The 14,292-nt window shown below is 37.0% G+C and overlaps 1 protein-coding gene across 1 annotated transcript in view; it reads right to left on the bottom strand.

Moving 5' to 3' along the window:
- The window catches only part of AKT3 (AKT serine/threonine kinase 3), a 150,191-nt gene that overhangs the window by 68,209 nt on the left and 67,690 nt on the right, over positions 1-14,292 (bottom strand). Inside the window, exon 3 of the mRNA XM_053937280.1 lies at positions 3,351-3,476. Within this exon, the coding sequence (XP_053793255.1) occupies positions 3,351-3,476 (126 nt within the window). The remainder of the gene's footprint in view (positions 1-3,350; positions 3,477-14,292) is intronic.

Here is a 14,292-nt window from a genome sequence, read left to right as displayed (position 1 = left end):
CTCACAACTCCCATTTAAAAGAAGGTGGTTTTGTTAGGTATAAAATGAGCTGGCTGCACAGGAGAAGAACCAGTGATTCTTACACACCATTCAGTGTCACCAAATCTGGCTGATTTGTTCACCCTGCAGCCTTACAGCAGCTCCAAGATGCAGTGCAGGGTGCCCACAGCTGCCTTCCCGTGCACCCAAAGTTGGGAGAGTAGTGGCCACAGGCAGGTGAAGTTCATTCAGGACACCTAAGGCCAGCCTGTGTCTTTCCCCAGGGCTCAGCTCCACCCAGCCCCACTCTGTCATGCCCTTCACTCAATTGTGTTTCATCTTCAGTGCTCCAAGGAACAGAGATCCCTCATCTCCATTTCAGGTCCACATGGTTCCCCTGCATTTTGTGTGTCTGGCAATGAACTGAAGCACGTGTGCTTCCTCAGTCTCTCTGTCTCCAAGTAAAGAGTCTATCTGTTTACACACACACTTCCAAATGCCTTCCCCCCACACTTCCTCCCAGAACACCCCAAGGAAAAGGTCTCTGAACACTCCATTCTATGACAAAACATTCCTCAATGAGAAAGGCTCTATTAGAAAACACATATTTATCACTGAAAGCACTTTTAGCAGTCTGTAAAATAACTTCATTCTCTCCAGCCTTCTCCTCATTCCCAATGAAGTTCACAGACAACAAAAGACCAAAAAAAGAGAAATGCTTAGGTGTGGAACTTTAAAGTTATCTTAGAAAGAATCAGGGAGCCACACTAGGGGAAATGATACTATGCCTGGGAAAGAGCTTTACTTTTGCAATGTAAAGCTGATGTCACAGAAGTGGAAGGCAGGGGACACTGGTGGGAAAGTATCTGCATGATGGAAGCTTGACAGAGCTGCTTATGAAAGTTTTAAACTACACAACAAGTATCATACAAAGTAGAACTGTGCAAACATTCCCATGTTTAACTCCAACAGTACTACAAAAATAATACCATAGGCTTGGCCTTTTCTGCTTAAATAACAAATTGCAAGCAAGAGCCAAAGATGTCTATCATTTGGAGAGCAAAAAGTAGACTGAGACCACACTCTCACTTTACAGATAGCTACAAAGATTACATGAAGATAGGACTGTAAAGACATATCTTTAAGTCCCTGCCAACCTAATCAAGATGGTATTAACAGTGATCTCACACCCCATCTGCCTGGCTAGTAATTTATGAAAAACGTACTTCACTATTACAGGAAAAATATGTTGCACTGCTTGTGGCCACAAACCTACTGCAGCAGCTCAGGAACTCTTGGATCAGAGGCCATGAGACCAGTTCTTGACATTTACCAGGTACTTCCCATGAGATGTGATCCATTCATACAGCAATTTTGTTTGTTTATTTACCCTACTGATGATCTCATCTTCAGACAGATAAAATAGATGATAAAAAACTTACAGTCCCTTGCAATTTAGAGTGTAATACCATCCTGGTTTGCTTTTCATCCTGTGAATTCTACACAGGCACTCCACTTAATTTCATGAGATTATTTTGATGAGTGTTACATCTCCCTATTCTTGCACTGATCAGCCAACATTTCTGATAAAATTACACCTTTTCCTGTCAGAAAAACAGAAAAAGTCATGCTTATCAAAACTGGATTTTTTCAATTAATATTGCATGCTTGTTCCTTTAGCTCACACAGCCTAAGAATCAGACCTATGAAACTTGCTAGTTGCAGAAAGGATTTTTTTGGGGGGGGGGGGGGGGGGGGGGGTGGTGATGGTGTCATTTTGGAAAACAATGTGAAATCTTTCCATTTCCATCAAGGCAAAGTTCAGGGACAGCATTCTAATATCAGATTTACATAACAGAACCTCTGGGAACTAAAAAAAAAAAAAAAAAAAAAACTAAAACCAGTACCAACACACTGGTAATTATGCTATAATAATTGCTAATTATGTATTTCTTTGCTTAGCAGAACTACCATTTGGATCACCCTTCTAGCTGCTGCAGCAAGGGAAGACAGAATATGCAATGAAGAAAATGGTAAAGCAGGACAAAAAAGCCCTGAAAAAAAATTGTAGAACTGTTGTTCTGCTGGAAACCAGGGAAAACTATCTAGAAAAATACCACCTGCTAAAAAAGAGTAGTTAGAATATGCAGAGCAATAACTAAGGTATGAATAATGACCTATGATTTAGTCAATTTCTACTCATATGAACAACCTAAAGACATCACTGCTTTTATGCTGAATACCAACAAGGCAAAACGAGCCTCTAATACTAATAGATGGTTTGCACAATCAATATCATTTTCTATTGCAATCAGAATATGCAAAGTTTTTCTCTTCTAGCTGTGAGATGAGACATGGGCTTGAAGCACAAGATTATTTTCTTACCAAAAAAAAAAAAAAATACACAAATTACTTTGTATACACAAAGGCTGAGTCAGTCTCAAGTACAATTTCATCAAGAAAATAGGAAAATTCAGTCTCAGTAGCATTTGTTCCATCTTCAGCAGTGAAGATGAAGGGAACCCCTTCCCTTCAAATACTCCTGTGGTAGCTCCTATATCCCTCCATGAAACTAAACACTACCACTTTTTGTATTGCAGTACACTTAATACAATTTTGAAAGAAATTGGGTAAATTCTCTACTGCTCCTCTGAAAGTTTCTAGCTGTGATATTTGCAACTGAGAGATTTTTTTGCCCCCTTAATTTTCTCCTCAAGCACTTTCATTTCTGTTCAGAAACACTCACCAATCTCACTCTGAGAAATCAAAAACCCTACAAATTTGTCTTTTAGAAACATTCTTGGAAAACACGCAATCTTCACTTTATCCAACAGATACACACTTTGTGGCTTTGTTAATATATGCAAATTGTCTGATTGCTTGAAATTACTCATTAACCAGGCTGGAGAGCTGATTACCTGATTATCCAAGAGAAAAATAACTTAGCATGATTTTGTGTCATTTGAAAGTCTAGATAATTTTCTAATTAATTTGAGTTTTCAAGTGAATTCAGAGATACGAATGAAAAACAGAGAAGAGGTCAGCGATCTAAATAAAGGTAAACTTTCCAGGAATTTTCTTCTTACAGCAATCATTTGTCAAATGTCATTGTTATTTAGACACCCTTCAGACACACACACACAAAAAATGAGAACTTAGACATCCAAAAAACATTCAAAAACCAACTCATGGTTCTTCCTTGCTGCTGTAAATACATCTTGTAGAGTGTATATAAGATTAGTGGTGCATTAGTATGGCACATGGCACTAAACTTGCAGTGTTACCAATAAATTCTGAATTATACACGAAGCAATATGTAGCAGATAATCTGTCAATATGCTGAGAGAATAATAAATACTGGAAATACATACTTGCCACTGAAAAGTTGTTGAGTGGATATGGCAGATCCACATCCTGGGGCTTCTCCTTATAGCCTATGAAAGAGCCATCTGTCTTTAGCAGGAAGTATCTTGGCCGCCAGTTTTTTATATATTCTCCTAAACGAGAAGAAAAAAAAAGTTCATTAACACTGTAGAAAAAAATCCAAACTTGAATATTAAAAAACATATCATATTAGCAGCATCAAACACTAATTATACCAAAATCTTTTCAGATGTTTTCAATTTACAGAGAAAACCTTAACTCTGTCCAAAAGAAGGGAAAATTGAATTGCAATGGTAAGCCTGGACTGTACAACAATGCCTCTGGAATAAGAAGCTACAAGTATGGTATACTAATGTTGTATAATTCTGAATTTTATCACACTATACTTTTCAAATATCCTGCATGTTTACACCATAAATAATTAATTTTTTTTCAGGGAAAAAAACCAAACTCTACAGCTTGACTTTTGATAACCAAATGAGATCTAAACTGCTACAAGGTAGAACACTTACCCTGCTGAACCAAACCAAAAGTCATTAATTTTCTCAAAACATACACTAAGCAAATACAAGGAAATTGAGAGTAATGGAAAAACCTACACAAAATATACTTTAAAAATATAACTGAAAGCAAAAGGAAAAAGCAGAAGCCAACTACCTTCTAAGAGGTAAGTCCACCAACAAACCTACCATGCCACATTTCCCCTACCCCAGCCTGAGCAAAAGATTCTGCATTCTGAATCTATGAGGAATTTAGGATCAGAAACATACCAAACACACAACCCCTTAATTAATGCCACTTACTTGCTCTTAAGGGTGAAAAATTTCCTTAATACTATTATACTTTACAATGTCACACCAGGATTCAGCAACAACTTCATTTTTAGAGTGCAATTACTCAGTTCAGTACAGGTTAGTTTAGATTTGCCCAACTTCCCTCATCTTTGATTTCTATAAATTCTGCAGAGTAAATAATGACTATTACTAAAGCTTTAAATAAAGTCACTTTCATCATTATACATGTGAACATTTTCAGAAAAAAAGTGTAGTAACAATGCAGAATTTCCAACAAGGAACCTAGGACTTCTCACCATTTGTGAGATGCTCAGAACAAACCATCCCAGGGCCTGCACTGCTCCTGGGCCAAGCCCCAGCCTGGCAGTGCCCTTTACCACCTCAGCACCTTGTTAGCCATAGCTACACAGCTTTTAGGCCATTCAAAAGTCAGGAAGAAGTTTATATCCATCTAACATGGAGGTCACTTCATTAAAGGGTAATCTAAAAATTCATTAATTGCACCTTCACCTTTCCATCAGAGCAATCAACTAATTGTCACTGAAGGTCAACATGGGAATTGCTGATATGGCCTTGATGAACTTGAGAACAGTTTGTAAGGATTTTGACAATACCCATGGTTTAACAAATCCAACTGCAGCCACTAACATGTCCAATTTTCATGTATTTAAGCAGAGAAGGCAAGTATGGAATACAGGATGGAGAAAAGAATAGAAAAATTAACACTGGGCTATTCAGGCTGGCTTGTGTAGCAAAATTCTTCCTATTTAGTCCTGCTTCTAGATAGCAGGGTACTTGCTTGACTTTACTATACAGACATTTTCACATAGGTAGAAAGAATTGAAAAAGTCCAAGTGTGACTTAATTTGACCACTAAATGAATAGAGCAGATATGGCACTAGTTACATTTGTATTGATGCAGAGCTTTATCTCAGGCCTCTGGTTCTAGTTTGGCTGGGAACATCCCTACTGACACTTCCAGTCTGAGCTCATTTCACAGGAGGAAATCCCAGTTAACATGAAAGCATGCAATAAAAACCAAACCAAAACAAACAGGTACAAGATACTTTGTAAGCTGAAGAAGAAATACAAATGCAGTTTGGGAAAACACATGTGTAACTTTAATACCAACAATAGTGAAAAACTATATCAGTATTTCATGAAAAGCAAGAAATTAAGTTTGCTGAATACCTGAACATGAAATAACCATAGGCCTAAGTAAAGGAATGAGTCATATTTTAAAAATATTTAAAATATGCCCTGCAACAGATTTTCTGAAATCTGCATGGACTCAAAAGTTGAAGCCAAAGCAAACTCTTATGTATCAGATCATCCAATATAGGTTTTAAAAATATTAACACCATAGTTGCTTTCTTAAAGAATTGAAAAAGAGAATCTTCTGTATTTTTCTAATAAATTTTATCTCATTTCATTGTAAGAGTAAGTGAGAGAAAGTGCCTGTTACTGAGTTTGTAATCTATCCAGACCTTAGTCTTACCTAGAAGGCAGGCACCTAAACCTGCTGAAGAATTCAAGGGCAGGATGGAGACAATATCAACATGCCTAAAGCAGGTCAGCCATGCAAGGGCTCGGTTTCAGAGAGAGTCCTCCTTTCTGCAAGGAATAAACTGGAGAGGGAGGTAAGCAGATTCTGCTCTAGGGATCAGGGCTGATAGGGTAAGTACACTTAATGGTCACTCAGGAAAGAATGGCAGCCTTTGTTTGCTTACACACACTCTCCAGAATGAAACCTGCTGGAAAAGGAGACCGTTCTAACAGGTGGCCTCACAGACCCAGCACGCACTCCTCTGATCGCTTACTCCCTCTTCACCGCTTAGGACAACACTTTAGGTTGAGTACCCAGTAGCAGCCAAACACAGATTCTCTTAATCAGAAAACTGGACAGATTTTTAATCACCTGCCGAGTTATGCAGCTGATGCTATGCCTGGAGAAGAACCATTAGAAGAGCAGAACAGCACTTTCAATCTCCCCTGAAGAGAGTTAGCAACTCTAGATAAAAGCTAATCCTAGGACAGGGATGTACCAGTTTACCTATGAGCATAGCTGTACTTCTGTCTTTGCTTTACAAACTAGAGCCAGACACAGAAAAAGCAATTTAAAAGAAATTGTAAAACACTGTGGCTTCATAAGGATTCATGTATTTCTTTCACAGACATATTTCTTTGAAGAATGCTTCTCTAAGTGGTTTCCCAACATGAGTCATGTTCAGACTACTTTTTCAAAACATCTATACAAACATGCACACACACAAACCTTGGTTTTGTCTTGAAAATAGCAATATTCTAATTCCTCTCCAAGGCCTATATGTGAATATTTATCATCTACCCCATATTTATTTTGTTATTTAATTAACAAATGGGTGAACACTTTGGAAGACTAAACGGTGGTATAAGTGAAGAGTTCACTTAGCTGCTCAAGTGGGTTAAGGGCTCTCAAGATGCACTCTAGGTGCTCTCTTATAACTGCATTCCTTTCACATAATCTGCCTAAAAGAGAGAAAAACATTTTAGTCCATACTTCTTAGTCTATACACATGCTTACTGATATCCCTTGAAAGAAATTCACCTTACAAAAAATGCTAAAGCAAAGCAGAGCATTTGAAAGAAAAAACACTTCCACATGTCTTCTAATTTAGCAGCCTTGCATTAAAAAAAAGGTATTTCCCAGTATTATCAATATTAAGTAACTTTAAAGATATTTGCAATGTATGTTTATTAAATACCTCAACACAAGTAAACTAGAGGAAATTCTCATGTGAATTTCTTAAATCAAGTGAAAAGTAATTCTATGAGAGAGAAGTTCAGGCAGGCTAACCAAAACACAAGATATCCTGACAATTTAATAAAATGGAGCTGCGGTATTTTAAAAAGCAGTGGATCTGCCATAGAGCAATAATCAGTTTGTACCCTGCTTCCTGCTGAGGTAATGTAAGTTAAATTATTGTTTTGCCTAAATTTACACCCTTCTAAGTTGAAAACCACATTCTTTTAGGATCTTTTTATTAGACAGTAAGAAGAGGTCTCTAATTGCAACTACTGCAGCAAAGAAAGCCAAGTAATTCCTACATCATTTTAATTCTAGGCAAAGTTTTTTAAGCTACTTGAGAAAAGTGGCACTAGACTATGTCTCTTGCTAATACATACAGACAAATACATACACACAAAATACAAATTTTATGTTGTTGGGGTCTGCTTTTTTAATAACTACTGAGAGAATACACCCAAAAGATTAAGACAGCAGTATGTTCATGAAGCACATGAAAATTCAATCTGATCTTCATACAAAAAGCACCCTCGTAATATGCAACTCTTTAATTAATGTTGTATTTAATAATACACTGACTAACAACAGTAACAAAGAGTGCTTAATGAAGGTTTGTTTAGAACATGACCCTCGTGGCTGCCTCTCTATTTGCCTCTGTGCTGCAGCCTTAATGATTTTTCTTTTTTTGCCTTTGACAGCCAGTAACAAGAAACCTGCCTTCAGGACATTTCACAAAATACATTTATTCCAGTGATGCAATGTTGGTAGTTTTCATACTGTTGAGAAGCTTCAGAAAGGAGAGCTTTCTAAGAAATCATACGAGTAGTAAAAAAAATCTGTGTTAAACAAATGTATCACCCAAAAGTTTGCAATTTTTTTTACTTTACCTCACAACTCAAACTCTCTCTTCAAACACGTATTTCACCTCAGATTCGGCAGTTGCTGTTGTTAGTCTCACCATTAAGTAGTCCTTAAGCATATGGAAATTTAGCAATTATTGAAAAATTAATCAGTAATTTCAAATTAATCTTATTATTTCAAAATGTATCTTAAAAAAAAACACTTTGGCGAAACATCTACATTTTTCAATATGTAAATGGTTTCAGAGGTGTGAAGGAAATGTCTTTAATATACAGTGCTGATAAGCAACAGAAACCTGAGTTCAAAAACTTGCTTCCTTAAAAGAAGCAACAGCTGCCACACAGACATAAGTGAGATTTAAGGGGGGAAAAAGAAGGAGAGGGAAAAAAACCCTCCAAAAAGAGAACACACCAAAATTCTGTCTCTTATCTATTTCATCTATTTACTCAACTGGATTTGGTAGAAATAATACACAAACATTGTCTCCCCCCCTTTTTTTTTTTTCTTTTTTTTAAGGCACTTTTTTTGTTAGATCAAATTCCTTCCAATAGCATTTAATAAATAGAGGGGGGGGAAACCTGAATTTATCTAAGCACATTAAGCAACATTATATAAAAGTAAACCACACAATTATATGCAATTTTTTTTTAAAAGAAACAACTGTAATTATTGTCAGGTCAAATAAAATTATCAGAAATAATGCAGTGGTTTTGAGATTGAATTTCCTTACCTTGGCCCTCTGAGGGCAGTGTTACCTAACACACGATTGGAAGCATCAGCAAACTATTTGATTAAGTCAGTAAACACTAAGTAAATGCAAAGCACTTCTGTTAGAATATTTACTTATTTTAAATTTCATTATAAAAATTTGCAGCACAGTTGAAAGCCTCTATAAAAAATGAACATTTAAGATAAATAAAAAATATACCTATCCTCATAATTTATGTCCTTCAGTCTAATGTAAGTATATAATAATATATTAAGCAAAGTATTTTACAAAATCTTATTGCATAGTAAAAATTTAAATGAAACTGTGATTTTCCCTAATATGCCTTAGTGTTCTAAAAGGTATTTTTATTACATGCCCTCTCATAACTATTTTCTGGTAGTTCAAAGAAAAGCAGAATTTGGAACTACCACTTTCTGATTCTCTCTTACACTGTGAGATGGTGATTATTTATTTATACTGTTTTCCCACAGTTCCCAGTAATGCTGAATGACATTTTGAGCACATCTGTACTTGAATTAGACAAATGAATTTTTCCAGTCCCAGCTGAGAACTAGGAAACATTCCATGATACATGTGGCCATTACCTTATACCACAGTTAGGTTTCCATTAAGTTTCTTGCAAATTGGGAAGTTTAGGTGAGAAAGTTCAAGTACCTTTCGCTGTCCACAACATCTCAATAATTCAGCTCAGATAGAAGACTGTTCAATTTATGCCCAGCTATTTACAGGTATGTGGCCAGAAACCAGGGAAAGCCCCACAGATGTAAATATTCTGCAGAAGGCAGCGAGCAGCCTCGGGTGTGAGCTCCAGAAGTGCCTCAGCTGAGCAAGGGGGGAGGAAAGCAGGGACAGCCCTCTGTCCTCCATGCCAGCCCAGATGCACTGAAGAGCTGGCAAACAGTAGATTCTTTGTTCCTGAAGCAGCACTAAGTAGTGACCAAGGAGAAGGGCTCCTCCTAGCAAAGCAGATTCCTTCCAAGCAGAGGTGCAGTCACAGGCAGGGAGAACTCACAGAGCAGTTCTCCATGGTTTCAGGGGCACCTCTGCAGCTAAAGTGATAGGGAGGACCAGTCTCCCCAGGGGAAGATTCTCCCTGCTCTTACTGTGGGGTTTTCTTCCCCCCCCTCCCAGGTTGTGAATGCAATGTATCAACATATTCCAGGGTTCTAGGGTTCAAATCACCAGCCACCATGGTGCTTTCATTATGACTGGTGGAGTGAGTCATTGTCCTATCTTGGACAAATGCAGCAGCACTTCATCCCCTGCTATTTATTCAACGATTTTTTGTTGCATTAATAATCTTTTCTCTAAAACAGGAAAAAAAATCTAGAGGAAAGTATTCAATAACAGAGAGACAGGCATACCATTATTCACTCATAAATGCAGTTTTGAAATTGGGCATCTACAATATCTACTCAAAAGTACTAATATGTTTTGGCAACACATGGAAAATAAATGTTCATTTTCACATGCATGCAATTTTGTCCTTTTAAAAAATCATACCAGAAATACTGAGTGAGCTGACATCCTGACAAATTGAGAATTGACCTTTACCATGCCCATTGTGAGCCAGCAGGAAGAAAAACTTGCCAGTTTCCACATCACTCTCACTTCCCCTTCATTCTTGAAGGATAAGAATTAGAACAATAAATAAATTAAATAGCAATTGCTATTAGCACATGCTGTCTGGAACAACAGAGTCCTTTATTGCATCAGCATCTCTGAGCAACGAAGATGATCAATATTTTCTAAATCTGCTTGCTATTCAGGAATGGAAAACCAAGGTCTGTATTCTGGAAAGATTTAGCAATGCTGCTCACATTTTCTAAATATCTCCCTTGAACAAGGCAATATAGGATAAAAGCCCAAAAATCCTGTACTATTTAAATGTTTTTCAGAGCAGTTTTTTATTTTTAACAGTGTTAAGCTGTATTTGTGTAAATGCAAGCATTCTAAATATCGTTTCACATGTTTTTATAGCTAATGTTCTCAGTACTTTTAATTTTTTTTTAATATTTATATATTTTTTATATAGCACTATCAGCATTAAGTGGTACTTTGTATAACAGAAAAAATACTACTTTCTTTTCTTCTGCTTTTATTAAGTGCTAGTAGACCAAAGGATCTTTTTCAGGTTTTGAAAATATATTTAAGAGTTGGACAAGCATACAAATATTAATCTATAAATTACAGTGAATAAGACAGTCAGTTACAGCAGTAACAATTTAAATTCATGTACTTGGTAAAAATGTATTAAGTCAGATGATTAAAATACAAATGCTTTTTACATGTGGCCAAGTTGAGTTAAACATCTTCTTCATATTATCTACTTACAGCATTTTGTAAAACAGCTAACACCAGTTTACACAAGAGATTTTAAGATGTCCATTGTTTGCAAAAGAATATGGTGAGTTTGACAATAGCATTATCATTCAACTGAGTTTCTTTAACAGATACGTGTGTTGTCAAAAATTATGTGACTTTTCGCCCCTTAAAACTGGTACACTTGCTAGCATGTTTTCACAAAGCAAACTGTCTCACTTTTAAAACTGGCGCATTGCAATAATTTTAAAATAGCTCCTCTGAACTTTCTCCTTGTCACTAGGTGTGCTCCTAGCCTCAAACCTTGCTAGGTACCAAAAAGCCAGCACCAACACCATTCACCTACATTTCTTCCTCAAGGCACAGCACTGAAGTCAACCTTTTTGCTTTGTTGCTTAGCCTGTATCATTTGCAAAAATCAGTATAAGCCCAAGCATTCCTCAAAGTGCTTGAGCTGGAACACCCCATTACTGCTGCACACATCAGGAGATCCCTTGGGTTGCATGAAGTGCTTCATGATATGCAGACTTGCAGCACTGCCCAGAGTAACTGAGCTTCCCACCAGCCGTGATGGAGCACATAAAACATCACAATTGTAGGAAGAAGAACCAACAACCCAACTAACAGGCAAAAAGCAAATCTCCATTTGCAGTGCTGGTGACCTCTGTCTAGGCTCAGATGCAGAAATTGGTATTTGGGCAGGAGGCAGCCACACCTGAATTTTCAGTTAAAACTGACATAATCCAAAAGTGACGCCTCCCACTCTGCCACAGCGATGACAAGAAGGGCACATGAAATGCTCCCATCAATAGTTATTATTATCAAGAACCTACAGATGCTTATTAGATTTAAGATGGAAGACACAATAAAAAGGAGTTCTCTGACTTTTGGTAAGGGCTTGGTGGGAAGCACTCGTAAGGTTCATTCCAATAATATTTAAGTCATGCTGTAAATGACCAAAAAAACCTGATACATACTGATAACATGAAGACATGTCTGCAATCCATATCCGCAATGCACCTCAAGCACTCTTTCCATTTTTCAGTTCAGTGCAGATATCTGAATGTTGAATGTCATGTAATATTAGAGAAAAAAATGCATTATTTTAAAATTTCCACTTTTATCTTCTAAGTAAGAGATCACCTGTATAACAATGCTTTCAGCCTTTCTGGGCTAACTTAATTTTCCTCTATGCTTATATACTTTCTCACATTTCTTTCACAGTATCCTGGAAGCTCATCATAATCACTGAACAAGAAATAAGAAAGGATTTTAGTGAAAGAAAGAAAACTGTATTCCTATGGAGCGATCCAAATTTATTTTATGTTCAACTGTCAAACAGGAAAATATAAGTTATGCCTGACCAGCTCCTTGCCTTCAGAGAAAGAACTGAAAATAAGATCAAGAGAAAAAGAAAATTAGTTGCTAATCTCATTCTAACCCCTAGCATACTCTATAATACAAGACAATCATCAATTGGCACTTTCTGCATAAGAAAAGCTCAGGATGCAGAAGCAGGGGTATGCAATGTACCAGTCTTGCAGTAGACAGACAAAGCTATGTAAGAACTTGCAAAGCACCTGTCCCCCAAATGTCTGAGACTGAAATAACTACATTACTCTTTCTACGTCCACAAGCACCAAATTTGCTAAGTTGTTGCTTTAGGTTTTTTGTTTTTTTTTAAACACACCACATGGAGAAATCAAAAGTTTTCTTCCCTATTGCAAGCAAAGGCTCTTTTTAGGAATAAACAACGGAGGGAGGGAAGATATTAAACTCCTGAACTAATTAACAGAAGTAAAGGAGGCGGTAGGGGACAATGATAATTAATATGTACCCTCCTCCTAACCAAATCTCCACATACATTCATTCTGTATATGCACACACAACAGCAGCATCATAAACCGTCTCAAGTTCTTGCCATTATTCAGTTCGACATCTGCACATGTTTATGCGTCTCTCCAAACAACCTCTTGAACACCCTGCTGGAGCTGTCATTTTTTTCTTCTCCCTATCTGGCAGATGGCAAGTCAACAATCGGCATCAACAGCAGCCGAATATCTCCCCCCTCCATCCAACCCCCCTAAACAGACACAATAATAACTTCTTTGTGCTTCCCCACAATGCAGCTGCTTAAACCATTTCGCTACAAGGCTGCTTTGCCTTAATAAAAAAAAAAAAAAAAAAAAAAAAAATCCCTTCTGTCAAGTCTAAAAAGCAGCATAATGTTAAGCAAGCTAAAGCCACAGCACAGCTGCAAACGGGCAGACACATTGACAGCTCCTCCCTTAACAAAGCCCTGTGAATTGAAGGGGGTTCATCTGAGGCTCACACAGTAATTAGTATAAAAAAGTCCGACAGCCTCTATTATGCTAGGAAAAAAAAACTGGACAGAACTGGGCTGCTGTTTTGCGTCAAGAGTTCTGCTGCAGAGTAGATAAATCATGTTGGGTTTTTTTCCTCTCTTTTTAAAGACAGTAATAAGGAGGATGAGAGAAGCTAATTTGAAAACTTGGACACAGTAATTGTACCATATGGTGAGCATTTATCCCTTCTGAAATACACGCTAACAGTCACTTACATGCACAGTGCTTTGTTTTACAGTTGTTATTCTCCCTACCATATTCATAAAATGGATCTGAATATCCGATACTCCAGAGAAGTTGTGTGTAATTAGCAGCAAAACTGCCTGCGCTTAATATATTGGCCTACCATAGCAATCCAATTAATTGGAAAATCCCATGCCCCCGAATTTAAATAGTGTCCACTTCAAGGACTTTTTTTTATTTCTCTCAAACTGGCTAAATAACACACATGATAAAGTTCAGAGAAGTAATTTATTGACACTAATACTCCTTGATATTGTTGGCTCAAAAACACATGAGCAGGAAGTATTTTCTTCTCATCCATGATTCCGTAGAGGAATTAAGTCAAGAACCATTTAAGAGTAACCACAAAATATTTCAGTTCCATTATATCTGTATGGACAGGAACTAGTCAGTAAATTAAAGGTGAAACTGAACTTCAACACAGGGCACGGGAGGGAGACAAAGACTTCAAATCCACTCCCTCACCTCCACCCCCATTTTCTTTCTGGATCATCCTTTGAAAAATTATTGTTAATAAACCAAACGCTTAATTCATAAAGACTTGCAAAATTTGGAAAGTATACTATCCAGCCCTTAGGATCTCCTTGCTCCTTAGCACATACTTCCAGTTTTTCACCCCATTCTTACAACCAAATCATAATGGAATCACACAAGATAAGGAACCAGCTGAGTGGAGCTGGGAAAATGTAGGTTTCTTTACATAAAGAAACACTATAGTGAAATGGCAAAATTAATCAATCTTAAAGTGCTGTTTTCAGAAAATAAGATGTAGTGAATTTTCAAGCAGAGGAAATAAAAAAAACTCAAACAATTAGGAGTTGAAAATTT

The sequence above is a fragment of the Vidua chalybeata genome, chromosome 3, assembly GCF_026979565.1.
Source record: "Vidua chalybeata isolate OUT-0048 chromosome 3, bVidCha1 merged haplotype, whole genome shotgun sequence".
Classification (NCBI taxonomy): Eukaryota; Metazoa; Chordata; class Aves; order Passeriformes; family Viduidae; genus Vidua; species Vidua chalybeata.
This window is presented reverse-complemented; position numbering and strand designations above follow the sequence as displayed.